This window comes from Aythya ferina (genome assembly GCF_964211825.1).
Source record: "Aythya ferina genome assembly, chromosome: 5".
NCBI lineage: Eukaryota > Metazoa > Chordata > Aves > Anseriformes > Anatidae > Aythya > Aythya ferina.
In genome coordinates, this window is record NC_140301.1 from 28,752,347 (window position 1) to 28,775,605 (window position 23,259).

The following is a 23,259-nucleotide window of genomic DNA, read 5'->3' on the forward strand; positions in this document are numbered from 1 at the left end:
GAGATGGTCTTCAAGTGTTGGCATTGTGTTGACTCCGTGACCAGGGAAAGGAAATTAAGAAGCATTTAGGGAGTGGAGAGGGATAACCCTCTTGTTTTAGCTTCTGTGTGGGACTGGGGATGGTCATATGCAGTTTCCAGCTTTATCATGGACTTCCGTGAGACTGAACAAAGTTGAGCAAGGCTTAGGGGGAAACCTGTTAAATCAGCTCCATCTGTGTTCAAAAGCAGTAGTGAATGATGAAAGGCTGAAAATTTTCCTCAAAGTACTGTGTTTCAGCCATACTGGCTGGAGGTTGTTCTCAAGCCCGTGCTGTCTGGAAGGGTTTCCAAATGCCTGCAGTCTCGCACGTTCTGTGTAACAAGTGCTGCAGAGAATTTGGCTCTGTCTGCACTATCAGGAAAGCAGATTTCAGCTGAAGCTGAGTCGGTGAGGATAGCGAGGCCTGCAATTTTCCTCAGGGAAGGCAATTATAACATTACATCTGTGAGGGTTTCCTGCTTACCTTTCCAAGATCTTGCCTGCCTTGCTTTCTGCCATACCTGAGCTACTTGCAGATACGTGGCAAACAGCCTCCCGTAGTGTTTGCATCCAAATGTGTTACATGTGTCTAAACATGGATCAGCTGCTCTCCCTGACGCTCTGATGCTTATCTCTGCTCCAGATGACAAGGGCTCCCCAAGGAGAGAAGAACAGCCGGAGGGGGTTTGATGAAAAGGCTTATTTGTCCTCAAAGCTGCTGAAGGCTGGAGAAGACCCCTACCGCCAGCATGCTTTTAATCAGCTAGAGAGCGACAAACTCAGCAGCGACCGGCCCATACGGGACACCAGGCACTACAGGTACTGTGCAGCCCTTGCTCCACACCATGGCTGCTGCTTGCTGTGGGCAGTCCAGTGCCACGCTGTGTTGTTCTGCAGTGTTAACAAAGGATGCCTTTAGCTTTTCTTCACCAAGGTCTGTTTGTTACTTCACTTTGTTTCATGGTTAATCTGCAAAGGTCTCAGTGCACATTCAGTCCCAGCCCAGCTTGTTGCTTTTCTAGTACATCTTCTCCTAGGTCTGAGCACTATCCTGTTATTTCAGTTTTTGGGTTTCAGCATAGCCCCTCCATTGCAGCTTAAATTGCTCAACTGGCAGCTGTTTTTTTTGTATAACTGCCTCTACACTCTTGGCTTCTCAGTGAGCCTCTGTCCTGGCTGCAAGGTACACAGCTGTTGTAACATTGCTTTACTCTGTTTTTTCTCACCTGCTGTGTGCCCTGGCTGTCTGAACTCATTTCGTGTGTTCTTTTCAGCCAGAGTGTTACATTTTGGATGAAAAGTGCTGAGGTGGGGATGAAAATAACACGATTTTCATCTTCATACAGTGAATATTTCATGGCTTGCAAAGTGCTGGTTGTTCTGTCCTTGTTTCACTGGGGGTGAATTTATTCTGCTGATTAAACTCATCCTTAAGTTACTAATAGTGCCCAGGTAATTATTTTGTACCTTCTTCAGTACAGAAAGATAACGTTGTACCTTGAAGATGATAGGTTTGATAGGGATAGGATAGTGCAAAAGAGCCTGCTTCAAAGAAGAAAAAATAGAAGCAGAGTAACCGTGCCTGAAATGATGGTCTGTCTGGGCTGGAACCTGGACCCAGTGTTGCAAAGCTTCTGGGGAAGGGAAGCCAGGCATCTAACTTGACTGAAACTGCGAAAGGGATGTCAGGAGAAATGGAGCTGTGTGAGTTTGCCAGCACTGACAGCCGTCAGGGTGCTTTGTGAATGTAAGCGGTTGGAACCGTGGTTGTGAGATGAAAGTCTTGCGGTCCCGTTCCCCGACCTAGTGCTAGGGATTGGCTTGCTAGTGACTCAGAGGCAGCGGTGCATGTCCTCCCTTGCTGACAGATCTCCCTGCCATGCAGGATTGCTGTTTTCTGTTAATCTGCTGTCATGCTCTGGCCTAAAAACAGCTTCCTTCAAAGAGGAATTATTTATTTTGATCTATGATCTGTGGTATCATGCAGAGCACGCTTTTTGTGAAAAGCCCTGTCTGTGCACTTCAGCCTGAAGACAAACATATATGCTGTTCCATGGAAACGTATGGCCGCTTCAGGCCCCAGCTTTGCAAACATTCCCTTAAGCAATGGGGAGTCCCTAAGCAGTGTATGATCAGGGCAGATAAACCTATTACCGTGTTCCTCTGTTCTGCAGGGAGATGGGGGAGTTTTTGGGCACCTTGCCTTGTAGCTATATTGGAATGGCTGATGTGATGGCAACTTAGGATGAGGACTTTTTTCAGCTGATACAAGTTGGATGTGGTTTGAGAAATCAAGACATCCTACAATCTGCTTCTAACATAGCATGTAGCTGTTTTCTGATCCAAAGCAAAGGTAGACCCCGCTTTCAAGCACAAACTTTATCCTTGTCCTCTGTGACGCTGTAATAATGCTGAGATCTTAGAAAGTCTCTCTCAAGTAACACATACACCTCTCTCTTTTATTTTCCACTTCCTGATGACTTAATACATTTTACATTCATTACATCATGGATTTATTTTGAAACAGTAATAGGTGAGGTATGTCTCCTGTCTGATCACATGTTTTTCACTTTAGTCTTTTCAAAGCTTTTTTGTATGTTTGAAAATTGCTGTAAGAAGTAGTCGTCTTAATAAAATATTGCAATGAAAAATAGTAGTAATTTAGAATAGTTGTAAACCAGTAGGATTGAAGGTGGTGATAAAAATAGTTAACAATTTTGCAATAGCCATGAAAAAAATAGTAACTAAATGTAGGAGTACAAGTAGTGGCTATAAGAAATGAATTATATTCCTTCTAGTGATGTATTCAGTCTAAGCATGGTCTTAAGTAGTTAAAAACACCAGGCCACAGTTTCAGGTGCAGGTTCTTTGCCAGGCCGGAAATCAGTGCAGACTGACTGCTGCCTGATACGGGCTGGAAGTTAAGGTGGCAGCATTCCGGAGGAGCAGATCAGCCCAAATCTGTCATTTCTAGTACCTGCCAGAATTGGATCCAGGGTTCATATTCATGAGTTGCTCTCCTCCAAGAATCTTTGTTGTCCACAGGGTATAAGCAGCCCTGGTGCAAGCTGATTCTGAGGTAGTTCTTGATTTTGAGTGTGTGAATGAATATACATACCTAACATTACAAAGTCAGATAAGAAGATAAGAGGAATTATTTTCCCTTGCCAGCTGCAGTACTAGTGTTCTGAGCTCCCTTGCTGCATCTCCACTGTGCTGTTTCTGGTTTTAGCATATTATTCTCTTCTCTTATAGATATTCTAGATGCATTGCCCCAGCAGCTGCTGGTGGACGATGTTGGGCTCACACTTCTGCTCTTTGGTGTTGCAGGTGCACCTCTGTACGCTACGATCCAGACCTGCCAGCTACCAGCCTCATCATCACCTTCCACAACGAGGCCCGCTCCACCCTGCTCCGTACGGTGAAGAGGTGAGTTCAGCACGGGGTGCTGGGCCCAAATCACCGTGCCTGGAAGGCCACCACTGGTGGGTGTAGACATTTGCAGTGGTTAGGCAAGCAAGGTTTGCTTGCTATTTTGTACTAGTGGCTCCTGATTTCTGAGTATCAGCAGTGGCCAAATCTGACCAGTAAATAGGTGGCATAGGGCCTGGCAGCATCCCCAAGCAGATGGGACCATGCAATTATCTGCACCACAGAGCAGTGCTACAGCTGCTCCTTCTCCTCCCCATCACCCCTGCAGAACCTGGGGAGGCTCTTTTCCTTTTTTAATTTTACATAAAATATGTCCTTTGCCCTCTGACTTATCAAGCATTTGCATAGATGGTCCCTGAAGCCTGCAAGCAGGTCCAGGAACAGATTGTGAAGGCTGAAAGGAGAGTGAATTGTCCAGGTAGAAGGTTGAACTCATGGTATCACTAGCAGGAATGCATTATTCATCATCATAACTTCTTGTCAGGTCCTGTGGGCTTAGAGGAATGTGCTTTATGAATAAATAACAAGCTTGTTCAAGTCAGCCTTATGGCTAGAAGGCTGGGTTTCTGTCTGCCCGGCTTGGTGCTGCTGTGTTTCCAGAGGTCTGCATATATTGCATTAACACATTCTGTCTTTTTACCTCTTACCATTTCCTTTTCTCTTGAACCATAAAATTAGTTCTGCGGAGCCACTGTTCAGAAAATGAGCAGATTTGTTTGGAACTACAGTGCTGCTAGGGCAACAGCAGGAGATTTCTGCTGATTACATCATAGGTCAGATAATAAATGGGTAGGTGCTCAGAAGCTGTAGTAGTGTGATCCTCAAGAAAGATCTCAAGGCAGTCAATCAAATAGCCAGATGCTATGATAATTAAAATGTAGAGAAGATGACATTCAGAGCAGCAGTAACCCATAAAGAGAGGAACTGATATCCATGTCCTATGGGGGTGATATGTACTAACGAGCAGATGAGCATTGCCAATGCATTAACAGGCCAGGCTTGCTCCAAGAAGGATCAGCTTGAGGAGGTTGCTCACGTCTGTGTCCAGTCAGTTCTGAATATCTCCAAGGACAGAGACAGTGCAACATCTCTGAGCCTTCTGTTTTCAAGGCTAAACAATCCCAGCTCTTTCAGCCTCGCTTCATGCATATGATGCTCCAGTCCTTAAATCATCTTACTTGGTTCTTTACTAGACCTGCTTCAGCATGTCCTTGTTTTTCTTGTCCTGTGAAGCCCAGAATTGGACATAGCACTTAAGAAGTGGCCTCGCCAGTCTCTCAGATGTGGTCTTCTGCAACCCGGAGCCCCCAGCAAAGATCTTGAAAAGTGGATGCCATAGGGACCAGGCCCAAGCATGAATAGGCCATGCTGCCCTAAATCTCACTGGTCCCATGTGGAGAGCCCTTCAGATGAACTTTGGTTAGTTTTCAGCCTAAAGGAAGAAAACTGCTTAAAAATATTCAGCAAGTGACTAAGAAGGTGCGTAGGGAAGAAAGTGGGAAATGGGCTATCCTCCAGGACCTGTGAATGTTCCATAACAAATGGATCATTGCTGACAGCCTTGGTCCTGCTGGTGCTGCGAGTCCATCAAGAGCTGCATGCCTGCTTGATCTTTTCCTTGGCAGGACGTAGCTGTCACTTGCAAACCAGTTACTTGCCTGGCATCCTGTTCTTCTTGGAAATAACTGTCATTCAAAAGCCATTTTGAATAATTGGTGTCTTTGCCTGATTAGTTGTTAAGTGATACCATCATGTGTGTTGCAGTGATGATTTTTGTAGAAGGGAAGATCAACTGCCCTTTCTTTTTATTTATTTCTGATTTCAGTCAGTATTGCAGGTAGTGTTTGTCTTTGTAAATGCAAAGGTGAATGGTCAGGCTTTAAGACAAGGGTCTTGAACAACTGTTAGTGGTTCAGTGCCTGTGCAGGCAGCCTATATAAATTATGCGTAAAGGATGCTGATGCAATGCTAGACCTTTGGTATTGTAACTCATTATGATGACAATTTAATTAATGGCGAAAGAAGAGACAATTTTAGAGCACAAGAAAAAAGAGATGGTTCTCTGCTAACATATGGAATAAACAAGAGTATTTGTGAACTGATGAGGGATGGACAGATCAGCAGAGGAAAAAGCTATTGGCAGTTGCTGATTTGGTGTTGTAGGACTGAGTCAGGACACTGATATTGAAAGAACAACAAAGCTGTGAGGAAGGACGAAGGTTGTAAGGTATCTTTGAGATGAGGGTAGAGGTCTGTGTTTCTGCTGTAAAAGGCAATTGTCGTTTGGATTTTGGATTTTGGAATCCTCATAATACACTTTGTTCCCAAGAGTAATTGATTGTCATGCCAGCCTCGGCACCTCACTGAAGGGAAATAGTCGGATTACTGTGTTGGTTGTTAAAAAACAGGCAAGATGAAGTGCAAAGAAGATAAAGTACCTTTCCCAAGGATCCACAGCAAATTATTGCAGAGCTGAGAGCAAAACTAGGCATTGAGTGGGAAGCTGTGAACTCTTCAAGAATGTTTCCTCTGCTGGGGGATCAGTGGACAACTGAGGAATGGAAAACAAAGTGTTGGCTTTTTTGCCAGTTATGTTAACTTGGAAGACCTGAAACTTGTGGAGAAAATGTGAGCAGCACTAGTAGTCAAGGTAGTGGGAGAAGAATTAGAATCCCATTTTACAGCTGTTACGCTGCAGTATGCAGCCAGTCTGGATCGCTAATGCTTTGCATTGAGTTTGCATGGACAAGTATTTCAGCACAGGGCAACCTTGTCTTTAAAATATGCAGATAATGGCTGTGCTGGGAAAAGCTGCAGTCATAAATGCAAAGAGGAACATCTCCCACCTCCCACCCCGCTATGCAATGCTAAAGGATCCAGAGAAGTATGAGCCAAGAGCAGCAAATGAAGTTCAGCTTTGAAAAATGCAAGCTCAGACATCCAGGGACATATAAGCTCAAAATACAAATACTCTTGAGACGTATGAAGCAGCATACATCTGAAATAGAGTGGGATGTGATACTGAACAGCAGAGCAGTCAGGATTTTGCAGTGTGAGACAGCAGAAAACTAAGGAAGCTTTGGCTCTGTATGCAAAGCCATCATTGATGCTAGTTAGCAAGACAGTGACTTCTTTCTCTGCAGACTTAGTGGGCCATTCCTGGGAGTATGAGATTATGCTTGTTGTGTTTCCTATATAGAACAAAAAAAAAAGCCAAACAAAACAAAACAAAAAAACAAAAAACACAAAGAACTTAACCAACACTTATCCCTAAATCACTCAAAATCAGAAGAGTAACTCCCACTGGAATGAGATGGGTCGCTAGAACCATGAGGATAGTGGTTACCTCTGATTTTTAATATTGAAGTTTGCGTAACTGACCTCTTCATGGGGTGCCTAAGTGCAAGTGACTTTCAGCATGTGGGCAGTCTTATTGGAGGTGGTGAGGACCTGCCTGTGCATTTGCTGAAGGAGGCTCAAAGAGGGAGTGTGCTGTGTGGTTGTAAAGCCAAGGGAGGGGTTTGGAGAAAGTCATAGAAAATTAGTTCAAGCATTTTAAACAAATGAGAGAGACAAAAAGTAACTCCAGGGTATTAGAGTATATCAGCCTCTATAGAGGGTGGAAGCTCTTATCACCTCTTATCACCTTTCCTTGTGTGCGAAAGCCTCTGTGTCCTGCAGACACAAACTCACTACATCTCTGGTGGTATTGCAAAGTACAGTGGAAGCCACCCAAAGGAAAGGTGTGTCTCAGCAAATGTCGTGGCTGTTTTGAATGAAAGACAAGTAAAATCCAAAAGGGGTACAAGCGCAGGGTTACCTGGCGTTTGTTATTCCTGGTACCACTGGCGTTTGTTATTCCTGCTGTAACGCGTGGCACAGCAGGCTTGTGTCAGTCCTACCATTGCCATTACTTTGGCAACTCACAGAGACTTTTTCCTCTCTGGATCCCTGCAGTGTCCTGAACCGCACTCCTCCCAGCCTCATCCAGGAGATCATTTTGGTAGATGACTTCAGCTCAGATCGTAAGTATGGACCCATTTCTCTTGCATTTTTTTTCCCTCTATTTTCCATATTTTTGTTTGCTCTATTTAGTCCCCCTCTCTCACAGAGATTCCATCATGTCTCTGTACAAGAGAAAAGCAAGAGGGAGGTGGTCTTTGTATTTGTTTTAAGCACGTGCATGGCAGAAGCCAGAGTTTCCTGCTTTTTTTGTCCGGTGCGTCTTCCCTCTCTGTCAGCTTGGCAGTTTTGGCCACATTGCCAGAGATCTCTGTCTAGTTTCATTGTGTACCATTTTGTGAGCTCTTCAGCACAGTTGCTGAGGCAATGCTGAGGTTGGGGATTTAAGAATGATGCTTTCAGAGCATCATTTTATCTGATTTGGATAAAGACTGAGCTGCATCCAGCTGTTGGGTTTGGGTGTTTCTGAGCATCTCTAAGCAGTCCTAAGTGTCTCATATTCAGCCCCTTGAAAATTCCTATATAATGTCAGTGGCCTAAGTGTTCCAGATCAACGCCGATGGATCTCTGGCACCAGCACTGCACAGGGCTCAGCCAGAAATTCCCATTTAGGTTCCTAAGTGGAAAAAAATATATCAAAAAACCCTATCCTATGACAGTTCTTATTTTTCTCTCTGGCAGACAGATATCTGTGGTCATACAGCTACTGCACTGAAGTGCCTCCATAGGGACGCTTTAGTACCTATTTGATGACTCTTTGCTTTAGTATCTACCTCAGTTTCTGCAAAAATACAAAGAGTCTGCCAGTGCTGGCACCTTGTTACACTCAGAGTGACGTGCTCCACTCCTGGAGAGTGAGTGACTAGATAAAGGTTCTTGTACTTATTTGAAATGGTGACTTAGCCAAGATAAGAGATGCTTTCTGTTGTAGCAGCTGTCCAGCAAAATCTCAGTAGACTTTGAAAGCACCTGCCACTTTACTTGGATGGCGCAGCAGCTGCCAGAGTGCCCACACAAGAGCAGTGTTTCAGATTGCATGTGTCCTTGAGAGTGGAAATGCTCCTGCAGGACTGTGCCAAGAGAAGCACTTTGGATGATGGCTTTTGCATTCTCCCCAGAGTGCTGAGTCTGTGGGTGGGTGAAAATGGGTAAGGGGGGATGTAAGACATGAAAAGGAGTGTGGAATAAACATGGAAAGTGATGAGGGCGTGCAGAAGCAAGGGAAAAGTGTCTTAGAAATTGCTATTACTGTGACTTCTGCTAGGGCAGTTCTCAGGCAGTGTAGCCCATGGCATCCTGCAAAGCCCTTGCAGCCTTGGAAACTTGCATGACCTGGTGCTTTGCTATGGATGGGCTGAGCCTGGGAGCTGCTGCTCTCCATCATGTTCCCTGGGCAGTGGAAATGAGGGATGGCCCAAGATTCAGGCAAGCTGCCAGCAAAGCCCTCAGTTAGGCATCCATCTATTAATCTAATAGTGTCTCCAAGGAAGCAGGTCAGATCCCTGTGACTTACATTAAATAAAATCAAGCAGAAACTGCCTTGAGAATAAATGTTGGGAAATGCCCAGGTGAGCCGCTGAAGGCAAAGAGAATGGATGAGATCACTTCATATGACAGGGCTCTCTTTTACTTGGTACTTCTGCAATTTACAGCCCAGGCTCCCTACAGCCCCTCGTTTTCATCATCGCTCAGTGCCACATTGCTAGCATATGCCCTGATGTTGCTGTGAAGTGCTGAGTGTAGGAGGGCGATGGCCTGGCCTGCTGGAGCCTCAGCTGTCTGAGGTGGACAGCAGGCAAGCAGCTCTCTTTTCTGTACCCTTTAGACAAGAGAACTAAGGCCATCAGGCTGCTTAATGTGATACTAAGTGAAAGCCGAAGTTCCCCTCCCATGGCGATGCAGGAGAATAGTTAATTGGAGCTCTCTGTTGAAGCCAAGTAATTCATGCATGTGTGCCAAACGTTTTTTTGCCTTCCTTAAGCTGAGGACTGCCAGCTCCTTACCAAGATCCCGAAGGTCAAGTGTCTACGAAACACCCGTCGAGAAGGTGAGTGTGGAAACTTCATAGGTGCAACGTTTTAGTGGGCTTTCCCACATGGCCCTGTTTGCCTGCCAGCTGCATGTAAGTTGTTTCTTACCGTCATGTTGTTTTTTTTTCTTCTTCTTTTTTTTTTTTTTTTTTCCAGTATAAGGGTTTGGTGTCCTAGTGTTGGAGGTCTGTGGACAGATAACCTCTCTTATCAACTCTAAGGCTCTCATTTCATAGTTAAGTAATGACAAGTGGTATCCGGAGGCCCTGGCTAGAGCAAGGACAACATTTTAAGATCTTTATGAATATAGGTGCAGGTGGAAGTTCCGTCTTTTTAAACTCAGAGTACAAGATAATAAGCCATTCAGAAGATGTGGGAAAGGAAAAAAAAAAAACAAAACAATTATATTATCATAAATAAATACAATTAAGGAAAAAATTCTTACATATCTCATGTATGCATAAATGGTAACACCGACTTACCCGGCTGCTCTCTAGTTTGACTCAAATGTTCTGGCTGATTTCTAAAGCTGTCAGTGCACAGCAGGCCTGGAGCAAGGGTCTGAAATGAGAGACAGGAGTCACTGTTCTGTTCATGAAAGTCATCCCAGGTAGTGGGATGGTCTGTGAGAAAGTATGGAGATGTCTGAGAGCCAGGCCGACACCTCTGATCACGGGTTAGAATAAAGGAGAAAAGGAAGCAGGTAAGAAGGAAGAAAGGCAGCAAGAGAGTAGAGCTAGTTCCTGTTTAAGTGGTAAGAGAGGCAGTAGGGTGCTCTGAGGGGAGAGACACTGAGCAGGTGTGGCCCAGGCAGCAGCAAGGTATGTGTGGGAAGGGGACCCTCGTCAAGGCAGGAACCAGATGAAAGTTCAGTGGCATGGACAGAAGTAGCAGATTAAGTCATTCTTTGAGCGCTGGGGGGGCTCACGTTGTGGTGTGGCCCTCAAGGGATGCCCTGCTGTAGCTGCTTTCTGCTCCTGACAGAGGTGTGATAGTGGACAGTCACCTGGTCTTCTCATGCTATGGCCACACAATTAGTTTATTTTCTGAAGGAGGCTCAGCTGTTTCCCTTCCTAACCTTCTGGCTCCTCATCGCAGGGCTGATTCGCTCTCGGGTGCGAGGAGCTGAAGTGGCCACCGCCGACATCCTCACCTTCTTGGACAGTCACTGTGAAGTCAACAGCGAGTGGCTGCAGCCAATGCTTCAGAGGGTTAAAGAGGTGAGCACCATCTCCCAGTCTGGGCTAGCTGGGGCTGGCCTGCCTTGTGCTGATGAATGCTGTGCCCTTGTGTGCTGTGAACAGTGTCAGCAAGGACAGAGCCTTCCCAGGTAGTCCTCTTTTCAGGCAGGCTGTTACAGAGGAAGGTACAGCCTGAGCTAGATGGGCAAGAGATCCCTGATGGCCTTCATACATGCTCCTGCCGATGTGGCAGGGCAGGAGGTGCTGAGTGACGGGAGCTTCCCAGCACGGAGGAGCTGCCAGTGAGTGCAGGGATGTCCTTTTGTTGGCTCACTTGGGAAAGGTTTGTCATGTGTCTGGAAGAGTGAAAACGAGACAGGAATATTAGCAACTGTCACCCTGATTGCACTGCTGACTTGTATCCATCTCTGGCTTACAGTGGAAGAAGGTGAAATTTCAGAGCCGATGACTTAAAAGATTCTGCTTCTTAGTCATGCTCAATAAATCCTCCATCTTGGAAGCCCATAAATATTTACTTTACTAATTCTGTGTAAGTCAAACTACAGCAGCATGGTGTTCCTAAGCAGCAAGGACCTCACTGGTTTCCTCAGGGAAGGATCTGAGTTGCAAAAGCTTGGCTGCCGACTCCAGCCTTATTTAGTGAGCAGATTTCAAGTCAGCGTGTTGCAGACCTACTTCATACGTTCCCGATGTGGGTCCTGGTTTGGATTTCAGTCTTGCCCTACCCAGTCCTAGTGCTGGCTGGTAGGAGCAGTAGCTGGAGCATTGGGCTCAGGCACTGCCAGCATACTCCCTGTGCAGCTGTCACAGCACTAAGGGGATATCCATGAGCAATAGGCTCTTGCTTCCATGCTGGCCAGCCAGGCCACAGCAGGAGGAGCTACTTCAAGGCATGAAATGGAGGCTTGGTATGAACATTGTGGAGGCTGGTAGGTGCCAGATAACAAGATGATGTTTCTGGAATTGCCAGCTCTCTGTTTCATCATAGATTTCAGCTATCACAAGGCTGTCTCTAATGCCCTGTCTCATGAAGAAAACTTGTTATAATCTCAAGTTCCATTTACTAAAAGGATTGCAAAGTAAAACTGTAACTATCTATACCCCTTAAGGCCAGTAAAGTATCCCTTTAATATTACAATATATTTATTTTTTTCATTTTGTGCTACGATTCTTAATTATGGAGCTTTGATTCATAACACTTATTAGGGAGATGTTTTTTTTAGTGGGTTGATTGTTTCTGGGCTGATGGCAATGAGTTAATTCAAGGATGGCTGAGCAGGAAGCATGCTGTCAATAGATAGCAAAAATGAGCACAAAACCTTAGGGACAGTGATTCACGTCCTGTGACTTGGGCAGAAAATAAAGAGCCGTTTCTTAGCAGCACTTCTGGGTATCAGGGTCCCACGCTTCATTCCCCATTTCCATGGTGCACACTTGGCTAATACCCACCATCTCCTTGTTTGGATGTTGTGGACATCCATCACTTGCCCAGCTGTCAGAACTATACTGGAGAAGCCAAACAAAAATTTGGATGTTACATGTGCAGCTTTGTGTTTTTTATGATCTCTGGCAGTTTTTCCAGACCCTCAAGAATAACCTGACTGTTTTTCCCCCTTTCTCTATCTCCTTCAGGATTATACCCGAGTGGTGAGTCCAATCATTGATGTTATCAGCCTGGATAATTTTGCCTACCTGGCAGCATCAGCAGATCTGCGGGGAGGTGGGTATAACGAACGGCTTGTGTAAGCTTGGCCTGAGGGATGGTGCATGAAAAATAATTGTTGTTCTCTTTAGCTTTACAAGAAAATAGTGAGGCTCTTTCCTGATGGGTTCTCTGTCCTCCTTTTCCTGCAACTTGCTAAATCAGATCTTTTGCAGAGTTGAATTAAAGCCTAAATACTGTTTTTTTTTTTTTTTTTCGTTTTTTTTTTTTTTCTTTTTTTCTTTTCTTGAGCTTACATCAGTGTCATTGTGTCTTGCAGTATCAGGGCTTAGTTAACTGGTTACATATATCACCATATCCTCTGGCCACTTTACCTCCTACCAGCAAGTGAACAGCAGGATTTTTAGGCTGTGGCACTCAGACTGAGCAGCCAGCCATGAAACACACTCCTTCTGTGCTCTGTTTTTATGTTCATAAACCATGGAGGTGACTCTTTACAGGTTCCACTAAGGGAAGGAGTGTAATACGAAAGAAGATCGGTGAAAGCCACCCCTACAAACTCTTCACTCTTCTTGTGCTACTTGTGGTCCTTTTAGCATCTTGTGCTGTTTCTGCATGATGCAATTTGCTCCCTGGGAGAGAGCCACTAGAATAAGGAATGGAAAATTAAACTCTATATTAGCACAAGTGTCCAGGCTTTGTTCCTATGTGGCTAACCTTAACAGTGGTATGGTGCTACTGACTGCTGTGCTCAGCTCTCCACCACAGGCCAACTGTAAGCAAATGGTAGGCTCAGAGGGGAAAATGGTTAAAATGCTCTACAACCCTTTGTTTCCACAGTGCGTCACATCCAACCCCACAAAGTGCTTTGATTAAAGCCTCATAACTCTGGTACTCAGGGAAGTGTAAAACAAACTGGCCAAAATGCAGCAGCACTAATTAGTACATCTCACACTGACAACACTCTCCTGAAAATGTAGAGTGGAACTGAGCAGAGACCTGTACTGCTAAGGGATGAGGACGCCAAGACAGTAAATTGTCAACTTCTTAGCTGCATTAAGATAGACTCTTACTATTTTGGGTAGACAGAAAAGGGAGGTCAGGGAAGGAAAGTAGGGTAGCTTGTGATGTAAGGACAGAGGCTATTGCTAAAGCTAGTAGAAAATCAAGAACAAAACCTATCTGGTATGTTTCTTTTTTTCACAGGGTTTGACTGGAGCCTTCACTTTAAGTGGGAGCAGATTCCTATAGAGCAGAAGATGTCCCGAACAGACCCAACTCAGTCTATAAGGTATCTGTCTGTGTGCAATCCTCTAAATGCCTTCATAAGCCTTCACCTTTATGGCAAGCCTTCCCTTTAAGGGGATTGCCTTGCTGAGGACAAGATACCAGAGTGTTCACTCAATAATGACAAAATCCCAGAATCATAGAATATCCTGAGTTGAAGGGACCCACAAAGATCATCAAGTCCAACTCCTGGCTCCCCATAGGACCAACCAAAAATCAGACCATGTATCAGAGAGCATTGTCTAAATGCTTCTTGCACTCTGGCATGCTTGCTGCTGTGACCACTTCCCTGGGCAGCCTGGTCCAGTGGCTGACCACCCTCTTGGTGAAGAACCTTTTCCTAAAATTCAGTCTGAACCTCCCTTGATGCAGCTCCATGCCATTCCCTCATCCTGCCCTCTAAAAATCATGTTAGTTCTGAAGAAATCTTGCAATGTATTGGTGCACTAATCCTGAGAGTATTATTCCATGAATATCATAAGAATAGTAATTATATACTGTCATAGGCTTGTAGTCTTGCCATCTCTGCAAGCCACCTCTTCTTGTTCTATATGTTTGTTTTTGTGATCTCCCTCACTCAACACTCTAAATGCCTCAGAAATCATTTTAATCATTTTTTTTTAATTACCTCTGTCTTCCAGGTGGAATTAAGGAATTAAAGAATGAAGTAGCTAAACAGTCACCTTGGGAAGTGTAAAGCAGACCTGGGAATTGAATCTCACCTAGTAATTTGAGCACAGAATTAACCTCCTCTCCTAAATAAGTGTGTCCATGGACAAAACAGATTGTGTTGGCTGGAGCAGTTATTGCCAGCCTTGCTGCTGTGTACAGGGTTCTGAGGAATGTAGAGTGTGACAAATCCTGATATAAAAAGTCAGTGTTTGTCTGTATAGGTAGACAGCTCCCTGTTTGTAGCATAAAAGTATCATTCAATTCCTTTGCATAATTTGTGAGCCTCTGTTTTGCACTCAGGAAGCAGCCCGTTTACCGGCAGCAGAGCAGTACATGCAGCAAAGCCCCTCACACCATGTCTAGCTGCTGAACACAGTTATCAGACAATACTCTTGTCATTCCTTCATACTGCACGCATTTGTGGAAGTACAAAAGACAGCATTTTTCAAGTAGTGCTTGCAGCACCACCTGAAAAAGGAGGAGGATCTAGTGAGGGGCATCTCAGAAGACTCCTGTTCATGCCTCAGCTCTGCTATTTTCTTGTTTTGAAGAGATAGGATTTGTTGGGTCTGAACAAATTGTCTCTTCCCTAAAATGTAGATGGTGATGATGGTGGTGTTGCATGTACTTGTGATAATTTAGTATGGGCTTGTGTTTTCTTTTCCAGAACCCCTGTCATAGCAGGAGGCATCTTTGTGATTGACAAGTCCTGGTTTAACCACCTGGGAAAATACGACACTCAAATGGACATATGGGGAGGAGAGAATTTTGGTAAGCTTAGGGTGTTTCGGGTGAATGACACTAAAGAACCACTTCCCAGTATTTGTTCACCTACCTGAACTCTTCTTGCAAGGGACTGATCTGCATGTTGATGTAAGGCTATGGACATGGTGAGGCAAACCCCATGTTGGTCAAAATTGTACCTGTTATCTTTGTGCAGAGTAAATGGAGGCTCTTTGAGGTCAGGGCTATCACTGTCTTACATGCATATGCACTATTGTATTCTTATTATTGTATACTCTGGTACAAATAAGTGAAAAACCAAAAAAGTCCTGATATTTAAATTGTTGCTTGTTTTTGGAGAATACTCCTCTGGTCCTCCTTCACATGACAGTCTGTGTCAGCCCAACTCTGCAAGGGACAGTCACTCTGACATTCTCTTCCTATAACTGTCCTTCCTTCCTAGAGAAGTCTGAATTACTCTCCCAGCTTCATAACTCTGAAGGATGATTTTCCTAATAAAATAAGCCTCTTTGTAAGTGGAATTTGTGTATAAATACACTCAGAATTAAAACATTTTGAAGCAAAGTAGAGCATCATAAACATCTGAGCTATTCACATGCCCAGAATAGACTGTCCATTTAAGTGCAGTTACCTCAGAATGTGGTGCTGAAACCCATCTTTTTGTACCTAATGGTGGCACAGCTATTTCAGGGATCTCTCTTCTCTGCCCCTCTGAAAGGATGCTGCACTGTCACTGGGGATTAGTGACAAAAGGAAGAATGACATTGAAAAGACATTCAGGGAGACCTCAAGTATTTGGGGCATTCATTTAGAAATGACGTAGGTGGAGCAGACGTGACAAAAGTTTTCCTCTGTTCTTCAGTCAAATTGATTTTTCTCTTGCTTACACTGGCAAAAAACATATTCTGTTTCTACAGCTTCCATAAATATCACAGATTTGTAAATAAATCTCTTTAAAGAAGAATTTATATGGTGTTTCCTAGCACCTGAAGGGCCAATTAGGAAGAATGAAATAGAAGAAACTTTTGTTTCTCTGAACACAGCTGGGAGAGGTGCCATTTTCTGAAATGCTGTCTGAAACCAATAAATGATATTTTTTGTCTGGTAACAGAATATCAAGTACCAATTTTTAAAAACAAAATACAAATAATGAATGCTTATGCTCTCAGTTTGCTGAGGTCTTGCTTCAATTTTGTGATATTCATGATATTAAAAAGAGGTGTTCAACTAGCAGTGCCAGTAATGTCTGCTAAGTGTTGTAGGCAGATATAAATAACAGGGAGCATTTACCTAGGCATGAGGATGCCTTTTCCTGTGTCCCTCAGACTCCTCTGCACAGCCAAACTCAGCTCCTTGCTGTCACTAGCCCTGCTCCAGCTGCAGTCAGCCATTTAGCCATCATGCCAGCCTCTCAGCTGCAGCTGTGTAAACCCCAAAGATAGTGAAAGAATATTTATTTAGGCTTTTCATTGTCTGCTGCTGCCTGCCTGGGAATCCTAGCATGGTTGTTTGGTGCGTATGTCGGTAGCTGATGCTAAGCAGAGCTCTCTGCCACAAGTGGCAGTAAATTACCTGCACACCCACAGCCCTTCGTGCCTATACAGATGATAAAAACCTCCACAGACTTGCTTCACTCTCCTCCTTCAAACTGCTCTTGTACAGCCTGACAGTGGCTGGGCCAGGCTGTGTGGGACTGGGCGAGGTGTGCAGGGCTTGCCAGTTCTGCCTTGTGCAGTTCCTTGTATATTTGTCTCCCATCACTTGCCTCTTACCCTGCACCTTGACTCTTCTCTTCAGAAGTCAAGGCTAAATGCACAATGCTCTGTATAACGGGGCCTGTCCCTGAGATGCATTGCCACAGCACCAGTGTGATGATAGCAATGGGAAAATATTTTAAAAACAAGACAACTTTTCTTCTCTAAAGCTAACATTTGTTCAGCTCGTTGGCATAGCATGAAGCAATGATTCAATCAATGGCTTCTACATTCAGCCTGTTGCTGTTGCATAGCAGAAGGGTAGAAACCAACCTGTATTTGACAACAAAAAGTATTCATTTTCCTTGAAAAAGTATTTAAAGTGGTGAATTTATACTCTGAAAAAAATGTTTTCCATACTTAATTGAAAATTAAATTCTCTGTTCAAGGAAAAACGTTGATAATATTCTGAAACACTTTTTACTGCAAGTCACAATTTTGAGTGGAAAGGAACTGGTTGGATAAGGTCACCATTTGTGGGTGAGCTGAGAGAGTAGCTCTGACTAATCTGTGTGGGTGAGAATGGCCACAAAGGCCATTTTTAGGTGTTTTTTTTTAAAAAAAACAAACAAACAAACTACTTTTCCACAAGAAAACAGAATAAGAGAATGTATTTTAAGGAGCTGGACAAGCCCTGTGCACACAGCAGGTAAACAGGAGTGTTCTGGTAGTGATTACCAGCTGCCAGAGTATTCTTCCAGCTGGATGTGAGCTGGTTAAAAACTTTTTTTTCAATTGCATGGAGAAAAGCCACAGTGATTAAATCATTTAAAATGTATATGGACTAGGCCAGGTTCTGGAAAGCATATAGCAAAAAAATCTCATATGCTTTTCATCAAAGGATGCATGGAAGACCTTAATAAGTTATGCTTGATCTCCATTTTCCTTTCTGTGCCAAAACCTGCATCCTTTCATCCCTTTTCTAAAGAATTCTGTCATCTGCAAACCTGGTCATGCAAAGTCTGTCTGTGTGCCTAAGATATGAATATGGCATGAGGATTCCTCTCTTGAGAAATGGACATTGCTTTAAGTTAAACCTACTAGATTGAGAATTTTGTTTCTGTTATAGGCCAGAGCAAATCAGAACCTCATTTCAGGAGAGCAAATGCCAGCTGGACACAACACCAGACAGAAACTCATGTCTTGACCCTTTTATTTTTATTTTTTTATTTTTTTATTGGAGCCCTTCTTTTATTTGAAGCTGAAACTCCCTGTTGAAAAGAGACTAAAAACAATAAGCTGTAGGAAAGGGTCAGGGAGAGACCAGAGTTAGTAAGAAATGCCACAAAATGCAGTCCACTTATTTAGTAGCTAGATTAAATACCTCTTCCCACTATTCACCCACCCAACCAAGTGAGAAACACACTACACAGTTTAAACAACCTTTCCCAGGAGCTGGAGAGGAAAGCTATGGAGAAAGATGAAGAGCAAAAGGATGTTAGTGTGTGTGCATGCTTTAAAACAGCCATTAGAGCTGGATGCATCATTTCTTTTTTAATTTCTGAACATCAGAGCTCCATAATTCGGGCATTACTGGAGGGAGATCCCAAGTGAGTAATTTTTTTGAAGTAATCAGTCTACACAATCTGAAGCCCTTTTGTAAGGACTTGATCAGAAATCCCAACCAACTACCCAGCTAATTTTCCTTTTCCCTCTTACTTCTTCTCTTCTCACCGCCACATGAAACACAAGCAGAAAACCCCTCTGGTGTGGCAGTGATTAAACCTGTGAGGACAGACCCATAAGCCTGAGCGAGGTCATATCTCTTCTGTGATGCAAATAAGTGCCTGCACATCAAAGCCCCATGTTCTTCTAATCCTTTAAGAAAATGTTGAATTTAGCTTCAGGACCAGCTGAATTTCTTCAGGAAACAGGGCTCTCTCCATATATTTGTAATCACGCTATTAGGCTGATTTCTGCTCCCTGTAGCTCCCCCAGCAGGGGCAACAGGTGACAAACTGCAAACCAGTCATCCTCTTTCTATTTTATTTTTTTGACATAGCCAAGCAGAACAAGAGCGATGAAGCACCTTAAGGTGTATAACAGGTTGATGCAGGATATACTGCCATTCCTGGAGGCCTGGGAGAGGCCAGCAGCAAAAGAAGAGGGGCTCCTTGGCTTGTGGTACTCGCTCTGCAGGGAGTGAGTGTTCTGGGCCCCAGGTTAGGGAAATGTGTTTGCCTGTAAATATACCAATCTCCTCAGCTGTGCTATTATCACACTGCATGATGTAGAGGGGACAACTGCAGATCATGTCCAAGCAGTGTTGGAGGTATTCTGCTTTCAGGTGGTACCTCAGGTGATGTAGCTGGAGGTATGGGGGAGAGGACTTGGCCCTAAGCATTGCCTCGCTTCCTATGCCCTCATATTGTTTTCTTCTTTCTCCTTTGTCTCCCAGATCCCTTCTCTTCCTCACATGATTTGCTTTACACAGTGAATTCTTTTTTTCCTTCCATCTGTGTGCTGGGTGGGAGAGTTAGAGAAGTCCAAAACAAGATGGGCGTGGGGGTGATCTCAGCCACTAGGATCTGCTTAAATGGAAAGTTATCTCAGGATATACCAGAGAGGAACAGGACTGGAGAAGGTTAAGGCAGTCTCTGAGCCATGGGGGTTGCCTCCATTTTAATGAAGGAATGAATTTGTTTTTCATTCTCGCCCTGGCATCACTTTTTCTGTTTTTGCTGTTGCTGGAAACACATCTAGAGCAGAGGGGCAAGGATTTCAGGCACATTGCTGAGGTTGCTCTTCTTGGAAATGCTGATGGCCTGGCTGCATCTGTGTAACTCTTGGGGTTTTCTTCCAGAGCTCTCTTTCCGAGTGTGGATGTGTGGTGGCAGCTTGGAGATTGTGCCCTGCAGTCGAGTGGGACACGTGTTCAGGAAGCGCCATCCCTATGACTTCCCCGAGGGCAATGCGCTGACGTACATCAAGTAGGTGCTCAGGAGTTCCTGGTAACAGACAGATCACCTTGATGTTGAGCATGTCTAAATAAGCCTGAATTCTTTGTTGTTTTTCTGCCTGGTGACAGAGAACAGCTTGCGGTTTAGCATCTGTTCTCAAGGGTAGGATGGGTTGCTGCTGTCTACGCACAAAACCTGTTCCCTTCTCTGTTTGTGTTCCTGCAGCTTGTTTTTCCTCGCTTTGCAGTGGAGGTGGGGAGCAGTGCCCCAGGGAGAGACCGTGACCATTTGTGGATGCTGCCCTAAGACATGTGCTAGACACAAAGCTAGTCCTGCTTTCTGTGGGAGGGTTGGACTAGGTGGTACCCAGGGATGCTTTCTGAGCTGATTTATTCCATAGTATTATTCTAACGTGGGGAAAGGGAGCAGGGTGATATCAACAGTTGGTCCAGTTACCTCTGCAGAGGGAGCATATTTGAAAGAAATCATGCTGAATTGGCTGATTATTTTTTTCTTTTTAACTCCTGAACTGTAGCATCCATGCAAGACTTTGTAGAGTTAATACATTCAGTCTAAATCTGACCATACTGCTCACTTTGTTTCATGTTTGGTACTGTTCCCCACTCCCTCCGGGCAGGCTGGCAACCCTGTGCTTGTTCACAAGGAGAACAGGTTCTACAGTAGCACTCAGCAAACATTTCCTTGTCCCCATGCAGGAACACTAAGCGCACGGCAGAGGTGTGGATGGACGAATACAAGCAGTACTACTACGAAGCCCGGCCGTCAGCCATTGGCAAGTCGTTTGGGAGGTAAGCTGCTCCACGAGCACAGGAGGAGAGCTCTGGTAAGCTGCTTGCTAGCAAGAAATAGTTATGGGATCTTCTCCGGGACTTAGTGTGGGAAAGAGAAACAGAGGTGTTCTGAATGGCTGGCTTGCCAGGAGGGTTGGAACTCAAGTGTCTGGCTAATGAGGTTTGCTTCTAATTCACTTTATTTTTCCCTCAGTAACCCTGCATAAATCATTTGTTAATGGAAGGCCAAAGGGATCTATAATGAAATTAAAATGCTAGACTTTTTAAGTGGATAAGAATATTTTCTAATACAGCATGCAGCTGCTCTGGAAATGGGAGCTATGCAGTTACTAGAGCTTGATCCAGAGCTCCTGTGCAGATGCAGAACTGAGGGCCAAGCACAGCTAGCTGGCACATGGGGGAGGTTGCTACCTGGTGCACTCCTCTTTGCTGATGAGTGTTTTGCCTGGTTTATAGGTCAGGAAAGAGCACGGCCAATAGTGAGACGTTATACTCCTCTTCTTTCCCAAAAGAACAAATAATTATGTTTTTTAAAGTCTGCAATCCAGCCTACAGCTGCTGCCATGTCCCCTTACCTCTAGCACACACATATCTGAGCATAAACATTTTCTAGGCCTTTTCAGGAGCTGATAGTTGTGCAAGTTTTGTGGTATGCTGCTACAAGGGTAAAAAAGCTAGGCTGAAAAGCTTTCTTGGTCCTACAGTAGCCTTACTGTGCTGTATCATTTAGCACTGTAGAATCTGGGCTCTGGCATCTTTCTGAACTGAAGGAAATGCAAGAATTGCTCTCCAAAGGCATTTGTTTCTTCCTTTTCTATTTCCCCCCTGTTGCCTCTCCTTTCTTCTTCACCTCAGGTCACTGGTAGTGCTCTGAACCCAGCAACTAGGTGGGAGAACAAGTGAGGGGAGAAAATTCATATAGTCTCCCTCAAACCTCTTGATTGCTCTCCATTGCTCCCCTTCCTCCGGTTCACTATCTTATCTACAACAACCTGCCTGTGTTTCCAGTGTTGCAGAACGAGTGGAGCAGCGCCGCAAGCTGAACTGTAAATCCTTCCAGTGGTATCTGGAGAACGTCTATCCCGAGCTCAAGTGAGTCAGTTCTCAGCTTGTAAAAATCTCTGATCAGGGAGATGGGTCCCAATGAGAAGCTGAGCTGCGGCAGCAGCAAGCAAAAAAAACCAAACAAGCAGGCTTATGCTGGGAAAAGGTTTTCCTCTGGTCCTCTGGTGAGAAAGCTTCAGTGATTTCCTGGCTTGTACCATTACAACTCTGAGAAAGGTTTGTTGCTTCTGCCTCTGGGAGCCCTCTGTTCTGCCCCGTACAGCTGTTTCAGGCTTGGTCTCTGCCTGTTGGATGTTATTCCTGGAGGTAGCTGGGCAAAGTAGAGCTAGGCTGCCTCAGTGCAGAGGTGCAGGTGTTTCAGAGAAAATCCTGGTGAATGCCAAACCCAGCTTGTCTGTGTCTTCCACTGCCCTGGGTCAGGCTGTGGTAGTGTTGTAGCACTGCTCTGCTGGGAGGTAGCATGGACAACTCCAGAGTTGTGTTGTTAGCACTTGCTAGTCAACACACCTTCACATCCCAGTCAGCAAAGGCTGTAACTAACATGCATTGAGACTAAAACATCTAGTTGTAGTCTGGCTTTGACGGATCTTTCCTGTATTGCTACCAAAGAGGCAGTGAATACTGCCACTGCGGGGAAGAGTGTGGAAAAGGTGGAGGCAGATGCAAGATAGGTGTGGATACGGCTTTTTACTGGCAATGATCTCTTTCAGAGGAGGCATCACACTGAACTACTTTCTGAAGAGCCTTCTGAAACAAGGGTACTGGTCCTCTGATCAGGTTTTCCCTTGACTTTTGCCTGCTCCAGACATTTTCAGCATATAGTGTGATATCTTGCATTTTCTGTCAAATACAGGGTGCTGTGTTTCATACAGGGGCCAGTTATGCTCTTATAAATCTGTAAAAGCGCTTTGGACTTTTGTGTGTATGAAGTGCCTTACAATTGTTGTTTTGTTCCAAGGGTTCCTGAAAAGGAGTTAATTCCAGGGATAATTAGACAAGGAGGAAATTGCCTGGAGTCTTGGGCACAGGATACCACTGGAAATATGTTGGCTGGCATGGGAAACTGTAAAGGGACAGTGAACAATCCACCTGTCACTCAGGTAAGGCGGGCTTCAGCTTGATGCTTTGCTCCTGCCTCTGCCCTTTTTATTACCAGTGGCCCTGGTGGGTTTGTACGGAGATGAATGAAGGAAAAATTTGGCCCTGTTAATGGTATTAGCAGTAAGAAGGAAAAGAAGCAGTGCCCATCTCAGAGCTCCGTTGGCTTAACAGATGCAACAGTCAGGCACAGGGTAGGAAGGATTTCGTCACTTGGAAGCAACAGGTAACACCTGAATGCTCAGAAGTGTGACTAGTCTCTGCAGTAAACTCATGACCAGGGTTTGAATCCTGTGGCTATCACCGCTTGGGCCATCACTTGGGTGTGCTCCAGCCCGTGTGGCTATGACTTTTCCATGAGAACCAGTCCAGGGGTGTACCTGGCTGGTACCCAGGCATGCAGGGTAAGAGAGTTCCTCAGGGTCAGAAATGTTCCTTGCTCCACCACTTCAGCTGTAGCTGTGGATGGCTTGAATTGTGCTGTGTTACAGATGTGTTTCAGTATAATGCCCAAGTACAGTTTAAGTAGCCAAGACCTCAGCTGCAGTAACTGGGTGCAGCTTCTCTAACTGCAGTGGAGATGTGCTGGTTTGTACCAGCCGAGGATGTGCACTCC

The 23,259-nt window shown here is 44.6% G+C and overlaps 1 protein-coding gene across 3 annotated transcripts in view; it reads left to right on the plus strand.

The window, feature by feature from the left end:
• Nucleotides 1-23,259, plus strand: part of GALNT16 (polypeptide N-acetylgalactosaminyltransferase 16) — a 72,151-nt gene that overhangs the window by 36,909 nt on the left and 11,983 nt on the right. For all 3 annotated transcript variants that reach the window (XM_084519492.1, XM_084519491.1, XM_084519490.1), the window contains exons 2-13: nt 665-840; nt 3,352-3,450; nt 7,411-7,478; nt 9,398-9,463; nt 10,545-10,666; nt 12,281-12,368; nt 13,518-13,602; nt 14,938-15,041; nt 19,572-19,698; nt 20,385-20,477; nt 21,489-21,572; nt 22,504-22,645. In XM_084519492.1, the coding sequence (XP_084375618.1) occupies nt 665-840; nt 3,352-3,450; nt 7,411-7,478; nt 9,398-9,463; nt 10,545-10,666; nt 12,281-12,368; nt 13,518-13,602; nt 14,938-15,041; nt 19,572-19,698; nt 20,385-20,477; nt 21,489-21,572; nt 22,504-22,645 (1,254 nt within the window). The remainder of the gene's footprint in view (nt 1-664; nt 841-3,351; nt 3,451-7,410; nt 7,479-9,397; nt 9,464-10,544; nt 10,667-12,280; nt 12,369-13,517; nt 13,603-14,937; nt 15,042-19,571; nt 19,699-20,384; nt 20,478-21,488; nt 21,573-22,503; nt 22,646-23,259) is intronic.